Below are 20,818 nucleotides of genomic sequence, written 5' to 3'. Positions count from 1 at the left end.
GGGGGCAGTCAGACAGGAGGTATGTGGGGCCAGCCGCCTGCTGATAAGAGACCCACAATGCCATTGCAAAGGGATATTTTATCAAGATGTAATTTTTCCCACTGCAGACGCTATTTTCTTTCTCATGCAGACTATACTGACCTTCGAGATAAGGCACCTAGACATGCTCACACTAAGGCAGCCAAAACATGAGGCAGGAGGAAAAAAATTCCTTCTTAATCTCCCCCCACCCTAGCCCACTCCCCCCTCATTTCCTCTCATTCTCTCCAAGTTCTCATGTGCCCCCCCCCGCCCCCCCCCACCTCCCTGGGGCTGGCTGGCCTCTTCCTGCCTTCCAGTAAGTCAGCCCAAAGGAGCCAGGAAGGTATGTGGCCCAGGGGAGGTCAAAGGAGAGAAGCCCAGAGGGGCCTCCCCTGGGAACAGAGGCTCAGGCCACAGGCGCTCCCACCACGATGTGCAAGCGAGGGCAGCAGTGGGGGACATGTTTTTATGGGCTTCCCTGGAAGCTTCTCTCCCCGCCCCCACAGCCCTGCAAACGAAACCCAGAGCTCTCTCTGGTTTGGGGGTTTAAGCTGGAGGTGATTAGAGCCTTCCCCACCCGCAGATTCCCTGCTCAATGACCCTCACTCCTGACCTCCTGGTCCAAGGCCTGATGGGAATTTCCAGGGAAGGGGCTACCCTGCCTATTTCCACCTAAAAACTCCCAGACGTAAGAGACCTGGCCAGACAGGAGATAGGAAACCCACCAGTCATTGCTGGAGCACTACCTTCTGCTCTTTAGGCTCTCTTGGCCTCAGTCTCCCCATCTTCCTGCTAAGGAGGTTGGACTCAGGTGTCCTGCCCCTGAAATTCTACCCATGGCTTTTTCAGCAGACGATGTTCTACCTCAGGCCTCCTGGGCGCTCAGCAAGTTGGCTGTTTGGCCCCCGTGTATCAGTGCCCCGCCCCTGCTCGGCTCAGGAAGTCCACCCCGCCCTTCACATCTGGATGGAATTTACCCCCCAAAGCAATTCAATTACCGGTGATCTGATCAGGACGGCTCATGTGTCAGCGGGGGCCCTGGTGAAGGTTGCTCTGCCGGAGATGAGGGTGCCTGGGCCTGCGGTCCACGCCTCTCTCAGCCTGGGTGCCTCCTGAGGCCCCTGGGGAGGCAGAGCGTGGTCACCAGGGTCCTGCTGAACAGGAGGTGGAGGCCCAAAAGGGGCTGCCACCCCCCCCACCCTGACTCAGTCCCCCTATTCATTTAAGACCTAAGTCAGCACGTAGAGGCCAGAAGGAGAGGAAGATGGTGCATGACTTTGACACCAAGTGGCCCAGCCCAGTGCCGGCCAGTGGAGTCTATGAGGGTGGTAACCTCATGACGTATGTTCCCATCCCTAGCAGAGGAGCCTGGCGGGAAAGGCTGGCGCCTGCCTGCAAGGCTGCGATAGGGGGGTTTTGGGAACCGAGTGCAGTGTCTTCGCGTGCCCTCTTGGGAATTAGGATCCTCCCTCCTGTCTTCCTGTGGCTTCTGCTAAGTTGGCGCGTGAGGGGCAGTGGGCTTTGGGGTCTCCTGTTTCTTCCAGCCTGCATTTATTACCTCTTATTCTGAGCCCGTTAGTCAAGAACTGTTTTCCCTACCCTCACCATCCACACACACAGGAGCGTTCAGAGCCCGGGAGTTCTGGGCTGGAGTGCGCTGTGCCCTTCTGTGAGTGACCTCCGGGGAGTGGGGAGCACCAGGTTGCCTAAGGAGGGGTGAATCGGGCCAGATTGGAAACAGAGCGGCTCAAAATCCTCACGCTCAGCAGCAGCAGGACCACACCTGTGAGTGCCCACTGCCCTCCAGGTGACACCATGGGCATGGGCATGGGCATGGGCATGGGCCGGGCAGGGCTTGCACGGCTGAGGACGCAGCACACACCCACACACACACCACCTCCTTCCATCAGAGAGTCTCACCAGGACCACTCTGGTGTTCATTCCAGCAAATATTCATTCATGCTCAGCTCTGACGTGGGGAGAATGGAAAGTCTGGGGCAGAATCTCCATCGCTCCAGGGGCTCACGCTGGCCCTGGAGATAGAAAACACTGACCTAGAAGCCAGGTAAGAGCACGGGCTGGAGCCAGGGAAGGCGGCGCTTGAATGTGGGCTCTGCCCCGTTCTGGCTGGGGCTTCAGGCAAACCATTTAGCCTCCCCACCAGCCTCCTATGGAGTCAGGCTGTCGGGAACAAGTGTCTGGCACAGAGGACCTGCTCCACCAGCGGCTGCTTTATTATTATCTCACGAAACAATTAGCATCGAGACAAAGACCTGTCACTTAGGAAACCTTCCCACTGCAGAGCCCAGCCCAGAACTCATCTGAAGCCCTCCTTCTGAAGAGGCCGCTGAGCTGTCGCCACTAGAGTAGAAGTTCATGCGCCAAGTTCGTGGACCTGTCTCATCAGCGAGCTGAGGGTGGAGGCCGGATGATGGGCAGATGGTGGCTCAGATCCCTCTGGCAGGAAGGCTTCCCGAGGCCCGAGGATGCCACACTGACAGGCGTGGAGAGTCCGGGTTGGGAAGGAGCGGGTGCTCAGGTGAGGCACCAGGTTTCCAGGAATCTTGAATGTCCCTCCAAGTCGTTGGCTGCACTGGGGCAATGGGAGCTGCTACTGGGCCACTGTGGGGAGGTGACAAGATGCAAGGGCTTCTCCAGGAAGCTGCTGGCGGCTGATACAGCTCACGCCGAGGGGCACCGCTGGTGAGGTGCCTGCTGGACCTGCTGGAACCCCGCCAGGACTTAATGCCAGGATCCATCCGCAACATGAAATTCCAGACAGGGCATCACCATGCCCTTGGCGAAGCCCCCTCACGTCCTTCCTATCCCATGATCTCCATAATTCAGTGAAATCGTTCCCATCCCTTCACAGAGGAGAAAAACTGTGTCCTTAGATTGGGGATGTCTCACAGCTGTTAGTGGCAGATTGCGGCCAGGAACCCAGCTCTCCTGCATCAAAGCCCCTTTGTCATGGAAGGTTTGGGGTGCTCTGCCTGCCCACTCGCACTAAGCGTGCAGACACTCAGTGGTGACACGGTGCTGGCAGTCAGGGGCCCAGGGCTGGGGCCCAGCAGCGAGCCCCCTGAAGATGCTGACCACTGGTTCTGGCCACCAGCTCTGTTACTTACTACCAGTGTGGCCTGGGGAAGCTTCTGGACGTCTCTGAGCCTCGATTCCCCCCGGATGGGGAGAAGAGATCTGCAAAGAGGGAGGCTCTTTCTCTACATGAGCCCAGGGAGGGTGTGGACTTGTCTCTTGTACCTGGTGCAGCCCCTGTGTCTGCATAGGACTCAGTGGTAGGAACTCCATCAACATCATCCTCATAAAATTATTCACATTTATTATGGGCACTTACTATGGGTCAGGCACTGTGCTAACTAAACTAAATGGATGGTTAGACAGCTGGTGAGAAGGGACTGAACTCTAACAGCAGTGGGAAGCTGGGGCCGCTGCTGGGGGTGGGGTGAGGGAGGGGAGACTGCAGACTGGGAGGAAGGCACACTGACCGGAGGGAGCCGGGGAGCCGGGCATGCCTGCGAAGTGTGTCAGCGAGCGTGCTCTGAAGACCCGGGTTCCGTGTTCTGCTCTGCCATTGTCTTGCTGTGTGGCTTTGACCGAAGCCCAGTCTCTCTGGGCCTCTGTTCTTCCTCCTGCGGGATCTACATAGGACACAGGACACCTGGGGCCAAGCTGTCAGAGAGGGAGGCTCACGCACCCGAGGCCTCCGGGCCTGTTGGGATCTGCCAGCCTGAAGGGGATTTCCTGGGACCAGCCCAGTTCCCAGCCCTGCTGACGTCTCCCCTGGACGGGTGCCCAGAGTTGGGGGGTTTGCTCCAATCAGCCCTCTAGTGAGAAAGCATGCGGGCAGGCTCCCAGACCACACCTGGGCCCTAGGGTCTCCCCGCCCCCTCCCCTGAGGTGGGGAAGTGGGAGATCTCTCCCGTTGAAAGGAGCCACTGCCCCTTGGCGCAACATCTGATTGCTGTGTGACCTCAGGCAAGTCCCTGCCCCTCTCTGGGCCTTGGTCTCCTGCCTCGGAAATGAGTAAGGCAAAGCTTTCCAAGGTCTTTCAGACTCTGACATTCCGGAGTCCTGCTGGGGGTGGGGGTACTGGGACAGGGAATTGGGAGGCGGGGGCTGGACTCCAGGGACTTGCTTTTCCTGCCGCAGAGCCAAAGGCAGGAGGGTTGGAAGGAGGGCAGCGGGAGAAAAGGAGCCCAAGGCCTCCAGGTGGCTGTTTGAGGGGGCAAGGCGAGCCTGAGGTTTTGGAAACATATTTATTTTTAAGTGTCCGGTGTCACTGGGGGGGCTTTTTCTTTCGGTTTTGAAATGCTCCAGAAGTCAGCACTCCACATGTGCGTGTGTGCCGAGCAGAGCATGGGCTGTATTTATTCATCCTTTAGCCCGAGCCCTTAAAAATATAGACGGCTAATGTCTTCAGTATGTATGAAATATCCCATATGCTCGGAAACAAAAGGGGCTCTGTTATTAAAGTTTCATTTCCACACGCCCCCTCCCCTCCCTCCTGCCCGCCCCCCTGACACCCTGCCCTCCTCCCATCCTGCTCAGCCTGCTGGAGACAGAGCAGGATCGAGGAGGCAGGCGGGCAGCCGTGGCCAGAGCCCGGGCACAGCCGGGCCCTGCGTGAGTGGGTGCGGATTCTGGCTCCAGGTGAGGAGAGGCCTCGGGAGAGGAGAGCAGGGTCTTCCAGGGGAGAGGGGCCTCTGGGGTCCCCAGGGTGGCCAGTGGGGGAATGGGGGGCAAGGTGGCCCTTCTTGTGGGCGCCGATGGGGCCGGGACCCTGGCAGGGCCCCACTGTCTGGGACGGAAATGCCCGCTCTGCTGCTAACTGAAACCACATGTGTCTCTAGGCAGCGGGGCAGAGACGCCGCCAAGCCTGGGGCCTGGGGCTCGGGGCTGGGGGGGCGGGGGAGATGCAGGCTGGCCCTCCGTGTGCTGTGCCCCGGGGTGTATGTGTGTGAGGGGGTCCCTTCAGGAAGGGTTGGGGTCTTTTGCATTCGTACAAGTGAGAGCATGTCAAAGAGTGTGAGGGAATGTCTGAGTTCCGTGTGCGTGCATGTTGTGTGTGTGTGTGTGTGTGTGTGTGTGTGTGTGTGAACGTGCACGCGTGTCTGCTGAACTGGCCTCCCCTCTTGGCCTCCTGTGGCCCGAGGCCTGGGCAGACTTCTGCCTGTCACCCAGAGCCCGGGAGGGGGTGCCTCCTGAGAGGGTCCTCTAGGGAGGAGGCACCCAGCTGAGTTGGTGGCAGCCCTTTTAGGCTGGGACTCCTCTATGGCCACCTTTTTCCTCCAGCCAGTTCGGTCTTCTCACACCTGTCAAGCATCTACCCATTTCCCAGAGAGAAAGGCTGAGGCAGAGAGCAAGGGGCCGCTAACAATCTCTTCTCCCTCGTCTGTTTTCATCTCTTTCAGAATGCTCGCCTCCAGGAGAGCGGCATGTTCACGGTGGCCCTAGGAGGTGAGAAAACCAAGCCGGGGAGAGGGCACAGCTTGCCCACCGCATCAGGGAGACAGGGTGGGGCTGTCCAGGTCTGGAGGGGTCGCAGGATTCGTGGGGCCTGGGCTCAGCCTTGGGGGAAAGGCTGGAGGCTGTGCTCAGATTCTGTGGCAAATGGGGGCACCCTGGGAGCTGTGGGGGGACCTGAGTCCTGGGTGGTCTCTCCCTAAGGAGCGAGCCTGGCTGAGAGCTGGGTCTGGGTTCCTGCGGTGGTCCTGCCACTGCCTTGCTGTGGATGATGGACAGGCCTCCTTTCTTCTCCAGGCCTCAGTTTCCCCATCTCTGCAATGGCAAGGCTAAGCCAAGATAGCATTTCCCAAAGTGTGGGTTTGCTGCTTTGAGATGGTGCTGTGTGGGCTACCAGATTTCATTTAACAAAGATTGCTGTTTTCACCCATATTAGGGGGGAAAACATAAAAGCACATCAAACCAGTGACTGGATTTCGATAAAAATATAAACTACCCAACCCTAATGAATGACGACTGGGGACCCCTCGGGTCCTGTCCATTCTGGCAACAGGCTCTCTTTAAGCTTCGACCATTTAAAATGATCACAGGGGTTGGTCCTGGCTGTCTGGGACCCGAAGATGTGTGTAGACCATCTTTTGATCCCTACAGATTAGCAGCCCTGTAATTCTTCGGTTAGAGTGAGAAGCTCAGCTGTCATTTCGGAGTGTGGTGTGTGTGTGTGTGTGTGTGTGTGTGTGTGTGTGTGTGTATGCTCGCGCGCGCACGCGTGCTTTGCGTGGGAAGGGACAGGGGATGGAATAGGCAGAGCTGGGAACCAGATCAGCCCAACCCAGATCAGGGCTGGGTGCCCTAGGTCAAAGGCAAGGAGTATGGGAAAGAGATTGTTCCCTGACGGACATTTTCAAGTGCTGTGTCCGGCGTCAGCCCTGCTTTGAATTGCTAGGGTGTGTGGGTAGGCCAGGGGCCAGCCTGACTTCAGCTTTTCCTGCCATTCAGCCTTGGCTCCCTGGCCACTTGGCTGCATTTTATGAGCCAACCCAGGACCGGCCTGGGAGGGGGGAGGGGGTGTGGGGAGCCCCTCGGCAGGCAGAGGCACCCCCGTCACTTCCCCAGGCTGGGCTGGTTGGAGCTGGTGTCACTGGGGACAGGCCCCTGCACGCTGCCCCCTAACCGAGTGGCTCGCTCTTGCTCTTGTTACTCCTGAGGAAGGTTGTTTATCTGTGAACCTTCACTGGTGATTGGTTTCATCCCTGCCCTCCTGCAGGGGGCGCAGCTTCCCCAATGGTCCCTCTTGTCTCACCCGCAACAGGCAGGGGGCACCAGACTTTGGCTCAAGGGTGTGGATGGCATCCTGGGGTGGGGAATGAATTCTTGATCCCTTCTTGGGGAGACAGCAGGTGCAGAGGAAGGAGCCCAGGGCAAGCCCCCGGCCCTCTCAGGGCCTCCGTGTTCCCCTCCGCACCCCGAGGATGGCGTCCCCGGCAAGGCCAAAGTCATTCTCTAGCTCTGTCCTAGGACGGAGTGACATCTGTCTACTTGTAGGGGGTTCATGTTTCTCTAGAAAGATGCCCTCCCGGGGGTGGGAGGTGGGGAGCTTTAGTGCCAGGCTCCCTGGAGCAGGGACGGGTCACATGGAGTCATCCACACCCTTGGGCCCAGGTTCAAAGCTGTTTCAAATCCTGGGGAAGCAGCTGGCCAGGGTCAGGGGCACATTCCCTGCTTGCAGGACTTATCACATTCTAGCTGGCCTTGCGGGTCCTGCAGCTACACCCAAGGCCAAGGGCAGACAGAGGCCGGCTCTATGACGCGTTGGGCAGCTTTGTGGGCATCGTTATAGAGAGATCTGCGGGTTCGGGGAGTGGGAGGGGGCACAGTTTAGTGGGCAGGATGTGGGCTTAGAAAGGAACCTCTTCCTAATGAAACATTCTCCGTTGGAAAATGAAACTGTTTATAGGACCATGGTCCCCTTAAATATGTGGGCGAAGCCTGGGTTCAGAGGGAGGCCAAGGGTTCTCGTTAAACTTGGGTTACCCACTCACAGCGATGCACTGGGGCTCCCCCTTGTTCGCTCGCCCCTTGATTTCTTTTTCCTGGGCCCCGTTCAGGCCGAGTGTGGAGTGGCGACAAAGCGTTTCACCCACACAGTCACCTCCAGGTCTGCGGGTGACGGTATCAACTCCACGCAGAGGAAGGCTGAAGTTTGCTCTTGGGTCGGGGAGAGGGACTAGGAAAACAGGAGGTGGGGTGGCCGCACTCTGCTCCCAGGGCACCTGTGGGCCTTGCCAGGCCGCCGCGTCTCCCTCAGCTCTGCTTCCCTCATCTGTAAAATGGGTTTTCGTGAAGACCCAGGTGATGAAGCCCACAAGCCCTGGCACACACTGGGTCTGCCACCTGATCAATAATAGGTCAGAGGTGTCGGGCCTGTCAATAACTCTGCTGACTTAAGGAGGAGTGATGGTCATTTTCCATAAGAGAGAATGTGCCCTGAGATGAGGGAAGAGCACCAACTCTTTCTCAGGCCTCCGTAACAGGCCCAGCCTCGCCCCTCCTGGCTGTGGAACTTAAAGAAGGTTACTTACCCCTCTGGGTCCCAGTTTCCTCATTTGTCACATCAGGGAAGCAATAGCACCTGCCTCACAGGGTGGCTGTGGGGGTTAAATGAGCCAACCTAAGGCTCCTGCACATAGTAGGTGCTCAGTGCACGCTGCCTAGTTAGATGGGAACCTGGAGGCCAGAGGCCTGGCCCTGGGCTGACCCCCCCAAAAGTCCCTCCAGTGCCCGGTCAGGACACAGCCTTTGAAGATAAGAAGACAGGGACCGAGGCGTGGGGAGCCCCAGGGGCTAGTTTCAGATCTTGCTGCAAACACTCCCAAACACCTCCTGGGGGATGCTGTGCCTCAGGCCCGGGCGGTGGGCGGGCAGTGACCTTGCTGTTCGTGATCATTGGCAGCAGGAGCACCGGACTAGTTCCTCCTGCAGGAAACCAGGAAACTGAGGCTCGGACAGGGGAGGGGCCTGTGTGGGCTCAACGTGGCAGTGAGGCAGGAACTGGAGGGTGGAGGCAAGAAGCTGGGGAACCGAGTGGGGAGAGGAGAGGGGAGGCCCTGTGCCTACCCTGCCAGGGCCTCCCTCCCAGCCCTGCTCGCTGGAAGCAGGGATGGTTAACGGGGAACAGGGAAAGGAGAGAAACAAAGCAAACAGTCAGAGAGCCCGGAGCTTGAAGTGCTGGGATTGTTTGGTCTGGCTGAGCACTCCTGGGCCACTCCCGGCAGCTCTGCAGACAGACTCCAACCCCCACCATATGTGTGTGTGCACGCGCACATGTGCACAGATACAGACACACAGCTACACACAGGCATACAGACATGCACACACACACACGCATACTGACACCTATGCAGACACATACCACACACACACACACACACACACACACACACATGCATACTGACACCTATGCAGATACACACCACACACACACACACGCACACACACACACACATGCATACTGACACCTATGCAGACACACACACACACACACATGCACACACACACATGCATACTGACACCTATGCAGACACATACCACACACACGCACACGCACACAGCACGGAAGCTCCAAGCTCAGATGCTAGGGTGGCGGGTTTCTTCTAGCTCACCCTCCTCTCCTCCCTATAACTGACACTAGCTCAGCCCCTCACTGCACCACCCTAACACCTACCGCGCACACCTGAGCTCTAAGCTCTTCGCGTATATAAACTTGTTTAATCCCCACAGGAGCCTGGGAGGCAGGCACTAATCACCCTTGGTTTGCAGATGGAAAAACAGGCTCGGAGAGGTGAAGGAACTTGCCCGAGAGCACATAGTTTGTTCAGCAGCCACTCCAACGCGGCCCCCAGAGTGCAGAGCACAGGGGCCAACCACTGCCCCACACTGTCTCTGAGGGCAGCGGCTCTGGCTCTGTGCCAGGCACTGGGATCAGCACCATCACCCCCACTGTCCCTGCCATGTGAAGCAGCTACACGATGTTGCCCCTTTCGCAGGCCCAGGGGAGGGCAGTGACCTGCCGAGGTCCCAGAGCGCGGAGGAGCAGGGCTGACGTCCTAGTGTGCGCTGAGCCGAGGCTTCGGGGGTGAGGAGAGGCGGGGAGTTAGGCCAGCACCCTCCAGCCTCCTCTTGCAGCTTCCTCCGCCGTAGCCCCCTTTCCTCACCTGCCCGACCCCGAGACCGTGCCTGTGCAGTGTCTCACACCTCACCCCGTGCAGCCCGCCCGCCAGCCATTGCCTCAACAAGTGTGTCCTGAGCGTCCTTAATAATAGCTTTGGATACTGTTGACAAAACATCTTTCCCGTCATTATTTTAGTTCATCCTGTATGTGTGTGTTTGGGGAGATTATTATTTTCTTTTATCTTGGCTCCCCCACTCACTGAGAGTCCTTTCCAGCAGAGAGCCAAACCGACTGAGATACATAGCAGAGTCCTCCACTGAGCTCAAAACGTCCTGCTGAGTGAGTGAATGCTGAGCAAACAGACGCGGTGCCAGCCCTGGTGGAACCAGAGGGTGACCAGCACTGCCTGAGCCCGTCCCCTGTGCATGGCCGATGCTTCTCCCACATTGACTCCTCCCAGCAATGCCCAGGAGGTGGTGCTATTACTGGTCCCATTTTACAGATGAGGAAACCGAGGCTAAATCACTCTTCATGCCCTTGACTCCCCCCACCTTATATTATGGATATTCCAACCCCTGTCTGCTGCCCTTCTGCCCACACTAGATGCCTTGGCGGCGGGAGCCACTTCTCTTTTCCCTGTTCTCCCCATGGGGTCTTGCACGACCCTGGCCCCCAGTGGCACCGATAAGTGTTTATTACATTCCGTTGGGAGGAAGGAAACAGGGGAAGCAAAGGAGGATATGGGGAGGAAGAGAGGATGAGTGGAGAGACCAAGCCAGGGCAGACAGCAGCGTAACCCAGTGTCCGTGCTGGCAGCCGTCTTCAAAGGCCGCTTCATCCAGTGCCGCCCCCACCCACATTCGGTTTTTGGACGCCCTCTAGAGTAGCCTGCCAGGAGTTCCCCAGGCTCTGCTTGCTCACCGCCGGCGACAGGTTGCTCAGCACCTACTGAGGCATGAAGTAATCCAGCGAAATGACTTCGCTTAGTGCCAAATGCTCCCCTGATCGCTGATCTTTCCTGAGTGCTTTCTCTGTGCCGGGCTCATGACGTCCATACCAAAGCCGTAGGGGACAATCATTACCCTAGTTTTACGGATGAGGAAACCGAGGCACGGAGAGCTCTGTAACTCGCCCAAAGTCTCACAGCAGGGAAGGGGCAGAAAACAGAATACAACTCAAAGCCCAGGACGGGGCACGGGAGCGCATGCCCTCCTGACCTGTATGTAGGCCAGCGCTGTCCATCAAAATAAATGCAAGCACGCGTGCAAATTTAAATTTTCCAGCAGCCACACTAACAAAGTAAAAAGAAGCAGGAGAAAAAAAAAGGAAACTATAAAATTTGTTTTAATGATACATTTATTTAAATCCAAAGTAGCATCATTTTAACATGTAATAAATCTGAAAGAAATGTTATTGAGACATTTTACCTTCTTCTTTGGGTACCAAGCCTGGGAAACCTGGTGTGTACTCTTTATTCGCAGCTCATCTCAGTTTGAACTCGCCAGATTCCAAGTGCTCAGTAGCCCGGGTGGCCGGTGGCCACCATACTTACTGGGCAGTGCACTTCCATTCTAGACTGCCCTTGAGGTGCTTGCTGTGGTGTATCTTAGTGCACGGGAAAGATGTAATGCACGTTAGCCACTAGTACCATTATTTTTATCCCTGCTTGCTGCTGATGGTGGTCAGGGGGAGGCTGGGCGGAGGCCCCAAGCCCTTGGCATCCGCACTGATGTTTCTATTCTTAATCTGAGTCCTCGGAGCCAGCGGCTTGATGGCTCCCGGGCTGGGCCAAGCTGTGAGCCCTGGGCCTCTGGGTGAGAAGAGGCAGCCGCACTCCCTCTAAGAGAAGAGGGAGAGACCAGGCTGAGGTCTCTATCTCCCCGGCCGGCCGGCTGAGCACCACATGAAGGGAGGCCTCTTCGGGGTTTATCTGGCCCATCTGCCTGGAGTGTGTGGGGCGGCCAGGCGCACATCTGGAAGGGAGAGGGCCAAGGCTCCTCCTTCCGTGGTCCCTGCAAGCAGCACCTCCTGCACGCGTCAGGCAGAGTAGGTCTTTAAATAGAGCAAACATCCCCGCCACTCTTTTCACACAATTTTTTCCAAAAACAAAAACAACAACCCCGCGAGTTCGATGAAGCAGGAATGAGGGCTCTGCACTGTCCCTCATCTCTCTGTGGTTCCCGGACAGATGCCAAGTGCCTGCAAAGAGGCCGGCGATGTGAGCCAGTGGTTCCCAGGCCGGTCTGCACGCTGGCGTCACATGGGAAATTTCAGAAATATGCTGGTGCCCCAGAGGTTACGACCGAATGGTCTGCAGTGTGGCCAGGGCTTTGGAAAGTGAAAAAGATCCTCAGGAGAGCTAACATGGAGACAAGTTTGGAAACTACTGTGCCATCTCTTAGGGCAGTGGTTCTCAACCTTCTGGCCTTTAAATGCAGTTCCTCCTGTTGTGACCCAACCGTAAAATTACTTTCGTTGCTACTTCATAACTGTAATGTTGCTACTGTTATGAATCGTCATGTAAATATCTGATATGCAGGATGGTCTTAGGCGACCCATGTGAAAGGGTCGTTCCACCGCCAAAGGGGTCGCGACCCACAGGTTGGAAACCGCTGTCTTAGGGGCACAAGCTCATTCAGCCCTCACGGTAGCTGGGATGCAGGTGTAGTTATGATTCCCACTTTCCAGATGGAAAAGTTGAGGCTCGCAGCCTAAGTTGCATAGTAGGAACCCACTAGCCAAGGTCTTGCTCGGTGGTGTGCTGGTAAATGCTTCACAGCTGGCTCTCTGGGAGGGAAAAAAGCCCTGCTTTGTAGCATCTGCCCATGGCTGTGGTGCAGGGACTCCCACCATGGCTGGTTTTAAGCTACCGGAGTGATGTCACTGACTGCACAGTTGGGAAGTGAGTCACGCAGTTGGCGGACGGGTCAGTTCGGCGGCTCCAGCACACGGCTGGGTCACTCTGCCGGGTGAGCAGGAGGTCCTCCTGAGGGGGAGGCAGAGACGGTTAGCTGTGTTCTGAATTTTAGCCAGAGAACCCTCTCCCAAATGAGAATTTGGGAACCCCAATATACCCAGGAGATACAAAGCAGTCTGTTATCAGTAGAGGTTTATGTTATAAACTTAAATCTTAATATCTTGCTCCTGTTCAAATTGGGCGTGGCCAGTCTGACCCCCAGGGTGAGGGGAGAGGGACTTGTGAGGGGGCAGGAGGTGGCATGAGGAGCAGCCTCTTCTCAAAGCCAGGAGCCTGTGCCCCCGGCCCACCTCTGACCCTCGCTGCCCAGGTGACCTGGGGCCAGCCCCTGCCCCTGCCCCTCTGGGCCTCTGTTTTCTTATGTGCCCGGAAGGAGATGGGACTGCAAGCGGGACCCCAGGGACATGGTTTCCCAGGCTGACTTTGACCCCGCCACACCTCCTGCTGGACCCCAGCCAGCCTTGACCCCGTATTTATATCCATGACTTCAGTCTCTCCAGTTCCGCTGAGGCTGGCTCCCGGGCCCACGTATTTATGAACCCAGCAGGGCAGAAATAGATGTGACGTGCAGGGGATTTGGCTGATTTTGTGAGCAGGCTGGATTCAGGGCATCCATTTGGAACGGGCTCGAGCCCGCCTGCATGCTGGGTCCGGGAGGCAGGGGCAACCCAGAGACGAAGGGCACTGAGGGGCCCACACCCAGAGCTACATTGTGTGGTTGGGGGTCACCGAGACCCAGGAGTGGAGGATGTGGCCAAGGTCACAGAGGGCAGGGCAGAGCCAGGGCCAGAATGAAGGACTCTGGGCTGTGCAACATGGCCGCTCCTCGGGCCTCCGAGAACCCCCCAGTGTCCGCCCCCGCTTCCGGTCCCGGCTGGGTTGTTTTCCTGCTCAGGGACCAGGGGCAGAGATTATCGTCCGTGAGCCTCCACTTCCCCATCTGTTAAATGGGAGTAGTAGTAGGTGCCTGCCTCGTGGGGTCATTTGGGGGAATAAACAAGATGGAGCTGAATATAATGGATCGTTGCAGAGCCCTGCACATAATCAATGTTTACTAAGCAGCCTCTTGTTCTGATTATATCCTCAGTCACCTTAACAAAAAGGACAATTATAACAACAAAACTGCATCCTTTTGAGCACTTACATGGTTCATTTATTTGACCTTCACAACAACTATATGGTATTATTATTATCATCCTCCAACTCATTGTATGGTATGTGTTTTACATTGAGGAGACACTCTATCGAGTTTATTTCCAATTAATAAACTTGAAAAAGAAGGTTCTCAAAGAAATAATGCCAATATGTGAGATCCTATTTTTATATACCGGGTCATAAAGAATACTGTATTAAATGGTAGCCACGTTCCTAGTGAAACACGAAGGTTCTAAAATGGTGAGCAATTGAATACTCGGAATATTAGCATCAGAATTCTATCTCCCAGGTTCCACCAGGCGTGTGGTCCTGAGTTCGCCACCTAATGTTGACTTTATGTGTTTATAGTTGCATATGAGAATTTAACATAATAATGAACTTGAGATACACGTGCCATACAAAACTCGGGGTGGTAGCAGTCAAGGCTTTCTATATTAATGCCACTGTTTTCTCTGTCCTGATGACGCGCTGCACGCCTCGGTCCCCTTTCCTGCCTAATTGTTTTTCCATTGCACTTATCACCATCTGACATGCTTTCTTATTTATTTATTATCCGTCTACCCCGACTAACATGTGAGCTTCACGTGGGCAGGGTTTTCTCTTTGTTCACTGTGTACCGCCAGCACTTAAAATAGCGGATGGCACATAGGCGTTCAGTGACTACATGTTGAATGAATGAATGTGAATGACTGAGTCTGAATCCCCATGCTACCAAGAAGGCAACTAAAATCCAGTGAGATGCGTGACTGCTCCAAAGCTACCCAGCTACCCTGAGGCTAAGCTGAGGCCTGGCTAACATCTCCCCTGAGACCATCCAGCGTCCCAGCTTGGGGAGTTCTTCCAGCTTCTCACAGCTACCTCTGGCCCAGGACTGGTTTCCTGATGCCTCCAGAGCTCCCTCCAGCTGCCCGTGATGCCGGACCAACCCTGGCCCCTTCTGCCCCAGGAGGTGGGCAGGAGCAGAGGAGAGGAGTGAAGTGGGGAGGGAGGAGCAGAGGTCAGAGCAGGCTGGGCCGCCTGGGCAGTGTTGGCTGGAGGCTGGGGCAGGAAGGAAGGAGGCCAGGATTGGTCAGCGTGTCCTGCGACGGGAAGGAGGGTGGGTGATGTGGGGTCGCACTTGCACGTCCTCTGGAACTGATTCTGGGAAATGCTGGGACAGGGCGGGTCCAAGAGGATTCCATCTTGGTTATTGTCAGTCCCACCAACCCCTCTGCCCAAGGCCTTTTTCAGCTGGGGAAACTGAAAGACACATCGCCAGGACACAAATGCCAGGCTTCCCCGTGCTCGCCAGCCTGGAGGTTGGAGGGGCCTGGGATGCCCCTTTAGAGATGGGGAGAAGAGACCCACCTGGGCTCCATCCCTCCTTGGGAGAGAAGCACTAAGGCAGGAACATACTCTTTGCTCAGATTCTTGGGGGCCACGGAAGCTCTCTGCCTAGTGGCAGGGAAAACTCAGCTCAGGACAGGCCAGACCCGACTCCCACCCACTCCTGGTGCCGAGTGGGGTGGGGAGTGGTGGGGCCGGTAGGGGCACCTTGAGCCACCTGGACCCGTTCTGAGTTACCCTTTCCCCCCGGGTGACTCCCCAGGTATATGTACAGTTAATGCCTCAGCCACACCGCATTCATTATTCCACTTGATAACGATTTATTGAGTGACTACTATGTGCCGGCAATGTACCAGGCACTGGAGATAGTTTCCTCCCTCTCTTCCTCCCATCCTCCTACCCTCCTTTCCTTCCTGCTCATTCTTCATTCATTCATTCATTCATTCACTCATTCATTCAGTAACTACTTAAACCATTGAGGCAGCACAGCTTTATGGGCGGCAGCGATATTTGGAGCTAGACTATCAGGATATGAACCCTGACTCAGTCACTTACTGGCCGTGTGAACTTGGCAAGTCACGTAAGCTTGATTTCCTATCTGTAAAATGGTGATAATAATAGCACCTTCCTTGTAGGGTTGTGATGAGGATCGAATGATGCCGGCTGAGTGTCTGGAATAGCACCTGACATAGTAAACACTTCACAAACATTAGCTATTATCGTTATGATGTGCCTGGCACGGTGCCAGGCACGGAGGAAATTGCTGTCAAGCACTCCCTCACGGGGACCCTGCATGTCTCAGTCCGCCTCTTTCCACCCTGGTCTTCCTCCTCAGGCCCCTCAGCCCGGCCTCCGGTCCTAGGGACTCTGCTTGGACTCATGGAAGCTCAGGGGGGCAAGAAGGGGAAGCTGATGGCTCAGGGGGAGCAGGGCTGTGAGGAGCTGGAGCATGTGTCTGGGCTCCTGGGTTCAGGCCTGCTGTGCCCCCGGGGTGACCCCTTCCACGCCTGAGATGAGGACAGTGGGCTGGCTGGGCTCTGTCAGCCCTGCCTGCCGAGACTTGGCGTCTAGAGCACGTGGCCAGATGAGAGACGTGGATTTGGGGAAGCTGGTATCAGAGGACCCCCCTCTCATTTCTGCTGAGGCTAGAGCAGACCGCTGTGGCCCACTGTGAAATGTGCCCACGGGGACCGGTGTGCTGTGCGTGAGCTTGCAACCGCAGGGGCTGTGGCGGTCCCAGAGCCAGTCTGCAGCCGCTGAGAGCAATGGGTCCTGCGCCACACTCACCATCCGTGTGACTCTGGATACGGAATCGCTTTTCCATGCCTCTGTTTCCCCATCTGCAGACAGCACTCACACGCCCACCCCACCAGCACTAGCAAGTGGCAGCAGTCCAGCCGGTGTGGCTCAGTGGTTGAGCATCAACCTATGAACCAGGAGGTCATGGTTTGATTCCTTGTCAAAACACGTGCCCCGGTTGCAGGGTTGATCCCCAATCCGGGATGGGGGGGGGGGTGGGGGGCCTGCCGGAAGCAACCCCTCAATAATTCTCTTCCCTTATTAATGTTTCTATTTCTCTCTCTCCCTCTTCCTTCCTCTCTGAAATCAATAAAAATATATTTAAAGAAAGGAGGAAAATTGCAGCTGCCATTGTAGCTATGGGTCCCAACCTCCCTCCCTCCCCCTTGCCTGGGGCTCCGGAGCAGGGTGGGTGTTCCAGGTCTCCGGCCCACATGGGGCCTGCCCAGGCCCCCGGCTGGGTTGGGAGCCCTCCTCCTGGGAAGGGAGACTTGCTTTGGAGTGCTCCTGCCAACCCCTCCCTCCAGGCTTGGCAATGTGAAGACAACGCTGGCCAAAAATATTTGTGTGGGTGGCGGAAAGTTAACTTTTCCGCCTCTCTCTTCTTTCCTGGAAACCGTGGCCACCGTCAAATACAGCAAAACAGAAGCAGGGGTAGAGCGAGGAGAGGCCCCTGTGGGGCGTCAGAAGGAGCCCGGCCCCCCATGCCCACTCCTCCTGCCTCCAGCCATCTGGCCCTATGGTGGTGTGGGCGGCAGGGGGGGGGGGGGCTCCAAGTGCTTAGAATCATGGCATCCTGCGATGCCAGGGCTAGACAGACACCCTCCCCCCCCCAACATCCTTTGTCCCAACCCCACCATTGTGCCTTTGAGCAAAATGACTCCAGAAGGCACCTGCCCAAGGTCACACAGCCAGTTAGGGCTCTTCAGAAGTCTACTGGCCTTTTATGAGATTTTAAGATTCTTTGAAATCCTAATGGCAGAAATCTGGCAGCAGCTGATGCGTGAGAAAGAATTTGGAGAGGAACAAGGCCCTGGAGCTCTCTCTGCTGTGTCTCCGGGCCCACATCGCGGGCCAGGTGTCAGAGCTGGGGTCAGATCTTGGCCTGTCGCTCTGTGACTTAGGCGAGAAGTCACCTTGCCCATCTGAGCCTCAGTTTCCTCACCTCCGCAAGGAGATAATAGTAACCGTCCCTCCATCCAGGTTGTTGTGAGAGTTTACTTCGATCGCCTAGGTCAGCGGTTCTCAACCTGTGGGTCGCGACCCCTTTGGCGGTCGAACGACCCTTTCACAGGGGTCGCCTAAGACCATCCTGCATATCAGATATTTACATTACGATTCATAACAGTAGCAACATTACAGTGATGAAGTAGCAACGAAAATAATTTTATGGTTGGGTCACAACATGAGGAACTGTATTTAAAGGGCCAGAAGGTTGAGAACCGCTGGCCTAGGTGAAGAGCCCAGCACCCAACAGGTGTTCAATCTTGTGAGCACCCATTCCTCTCTCGACAGAGGCTGGCTTCTTGGCGCTGGCGTCTCTGTCAGCGAGGCAGCTGTAACAGGTGCCCGTTATCTTTCTGATCCCGATACTTGTTTGCCTTCCCCGGTTTGGCATTGATTTTCCCCAGGGCCTGGTAATGTGCTTACCTTTCCTCTTGCCTACCACAGTCTCCCTGGCACAGCTCCAACCAGAAGCGGAGGCCCTGACCCAGCCTGCTGGGGTGGGGGTGCGGGTGCCTAGGGACCGAGGCCTGGCCTCCAGGTCAAGTACCACAGCAGCTGAGGTCAGTCCAGGCCCTGAGGTCACCAGTGTCCACAGACTTTCACAATTCTCAGGACTCTCCCTGCCCCTGGGGGAGCCAGGGTGTGTGTAGGGTTCTCCTCTCCCTATTTGCAAAGGGCGAGATTCAGATGTTCACACTTGCGGAGTTCACACGGCTAAGGAGTGGTGGAATCAAGATCTGTTAACCGAGATCCGCAAACTCCAAGTTTTCCTCCACTGGCCCGGTCTTAGGTCTCCCTGCCCATCTTGGAGCATCTTGTTCACCTCCCCTCGGTGCCTCCACAAATGATTTGCAAACCTTTGTCTCCAGCCTGGAACTCCCCCTGCTCTCCAGGCCCCCGTGTGGCGTGACTGCGCTCATCTCCCCCGGAAATCCCAAATCGCATGCATCTCGCTGCTCCCCTGAACACCTGCTCCTCGGCTCCTTCCCGTTTATTCCTGATCTCTATTGATGAAAATCACGAAACCACACTGTCACCAGAGCTGCATCCTAGGCTCCTCCCCCTTCCTCCACACCCACACTCCATCTGCCTCCCAGCCCGGCCAATTCTTCCACCCAAGTTTCTCTCCCATCCATTCCCCCCTCGCATCCCTATAGGCAGCCTCCATCCCCTCTCTCCTGTGTAATCATCATAGTTAACATTTCTAAATCATCATGGTGTTATTATTATTCCCTATTATCATCCACAGCTCCCACCACCACCGGATTTTAAGGCTTCATGAGCCAGACTACCACATCTTTTTTATCTCCACTGTATCCCCCAGACCTTTTATAGTGTCTGAAATGTGATAGGAACTCAAGAAATTTTTTGTGGGATGAAGAACTAGCCAACATGTATTAAGTTGCATCTCAGAAACTGTGCTAAGTCCTCCGCATGCATTTTCTCACTCAATATTTTTTTAAAATATATTTTTATTGATTTCAGAGAGGAAGGAAGAGGGAGAAAGATAGAAACATCAATGATGAGAGAGAATCATTGATCGGCTGCCTCCTGCATGCCCCCCTACTGGGGATAGAACTCGCAACCCGAGCATGTGCCCTGACTGGGAATCGAATCGTGACCTCCTGGTTCATAGGTCAATGCTCAACTACTGAGCCACACTGGCTGGGCTCACTTAATCTTTAATGCAACACTATGTTGGAGATATTATAGTTCCCATTTTACAGATGGGGAAGCTGAGGCTCAGAGAGGTCAAGTGACTTGCTGCCCATCATGTGAGCAAGTGGCAGAGCTGGGGTTCCCGCTGAAAGCCTGTCATGTAAGCACATCACTGCACCGTCTCCCTTGGTGCACAGCCTTCTCAGGGGTCCCTGTCCCCAGCCTTGTGCCCTCTGTCCCCCCGTTTCTGTGATTCCTGTGGCATAGGTACCTTTGGTGGATGTGAGAGAATTCTTTCTCGGGGGTGCCCAGCTAAGTATTGTTAAATAACTAGATATTTATTTAATGTGTATGGGGAAAAATGACTTAGCCCAACATACTTGTGGTTTTCCTGCAATGATTGCTTAAGTCCAAAGTAATAGAAGTTATATAAAGTTGATTTACAGAAAAACATTAAGCAAATAAAGTGTCAAATGGCAGAAGGATATGGCAACAAGTGGGGATGTGGAGTGCCTGGAGCTTGGCACTTTCCCATGGATGTCTGTGGGAGCTGGACCCCCAGCCAGTTCTCAGGGCGACCTAAGGGGACAGGTCTCAGGAACTCAGCCGGAGCGGCCAGCGAGCTGCCTCATGTGCTGTTTCCTCTCTCCCTGCGCAGATAGATCGTCTTGAAGTGGGGGCCTCCCTGACCAGAGACGGGTTAAGAAGCAGAGCTTGGGGCCCACCACCCCACCCAGCCCAGGAAGGCCGGCAGTGGGACCCCGCCCAGCTCTGTGCGTTGCCGGAGGAAGTTAAAGCTGCAGAGAACCCGAGGAGGCCCGGAGAGGCGCTCACACAGGTGGCCTGCATCACTGCGGAGCCGGCACCATGCTGGGCCCCCACCTGCCACCCCCACCCCTCGGACCCAGCGAAAGCCGGCCTGCCCCCTGCGCCTTCCGGATCCCGGATGGGAGCTACAGGTGCCTGGCCTTGGAGGCTGAGGAGAGCGGTGGCGAGGAGAGCCTGCAGGGAGAGGCAGGGCTCACGGACTTGGAGGAGGACAGGGTGGCCAGCAGGCATGCAGACAACTCCATCTACAGAGCCACCCCAGGGGCACCAGAGCTGCCCAAGGCCCTGGGCCTCCAGCCACCCAGCTTCTCCAGGGAGGCACGCAGGGACCCCCAGCACGACGACGGGGCCAGCCAGGACTGGGACGTGGTGAAGGCCCGGCAAGTGATGACAGCCAGCCCCAGCCCCAGCCCCAGCCCCAGCCCCGGGCCCAGGATTCCCCAGAAACCAGGTAAGCTCATGTCCCGTTTCCCCTGGACTTAACACAGGGGCTTTTGACCATATTTTCCCATGATGCATTACAGCCCATCACAGGCCCACGGGCACGCCCAGTTTGACGGCTGTGGAGACGATGGGAGGCTGTGAGCTGCGTGCACCTCCAGCTGTCCCACATCTAGGGCATCTCTCTGCTAAGGGGCCCGTGAAAAGGCGTGAGAGAAAGCTGTGCTAGC

At 56.1% G+C, this 20,818-nt stretch overlaps 2 protein-coding genes across 4 annotated transcripts in view; one reads left to right on the top strand and one right to left on the bottom strand.

The window, feature by feature from the left end:
* The first annotated feature begins 4,620 nt into the window (after window positions 1-4,620).
* SYNPO (synaptopodin) overlaps window positions 4,621-20,818 on the top strand; it is a 46,638-nt gene continuing 30,440 nt past the window's right edge. The window contains exons 1-3 of the mRNA XM_023754125.1: window positions 4,621-4,692; window positions 5,454-5,499; window positions 19,978-20,598. Of these exons, the coding sequence (XP_023609893.1) occupies window positions 20,187-20,598 (412 nt within the window). The 5' untranslated portion in view covers window positions 4,621-4,692; window positions 5,454-5,499; window positions 19,978-20,186. The remainder of the gene's footprint in view (window positions 4,693-5,453; window positions 5,500-19,977; window positions 20,599-20,818) is intronic.
* Window positions 12,528-20,818, bottom strand: part of RBM22 (RNA binding motif protein 22) — an 80,671-nt gene continuing 72,380 nt past the window's right edge. For 2 of the 3 annotated variants that reach the window (XM_023754131.1, XM_023754136.1), the window contains one exon: window positions 12,528-12,662. In XM_023754131.1, coding sequence (XP_023609899.1) covers window positions 12,543-12,662 — 120 coding nt within the window. In that variant the 3' untranslated portion in view covers window positions 12,528-12,542. The remainder of the gene's footprint in view (window positions 12,663-20,818) is intronic. The other variant, XM_023754134.1, reaches the window with a different exon arrangement.

The sequence above is a fragment of the Myotis lucifugus genome, unplaced genomic scaffold (assembly GCF_000147115.1).
Source record: "Myotis lucifugus unplaced genomic scaffold, Myoluc2.0 scaffold_56, whole genome shotgun sequence".
Taxonomy (NCBI): Eukaryota; Metazoa; Chordata; class Mammalia; order Chiroptera; family Vespertilionidae; genus Myotis; species Myotis lucifugus.
Note: the sequence above shows the minus strand (reverse complement) of the source record. Positions and strands in the feature narration are given on the sequence as shown.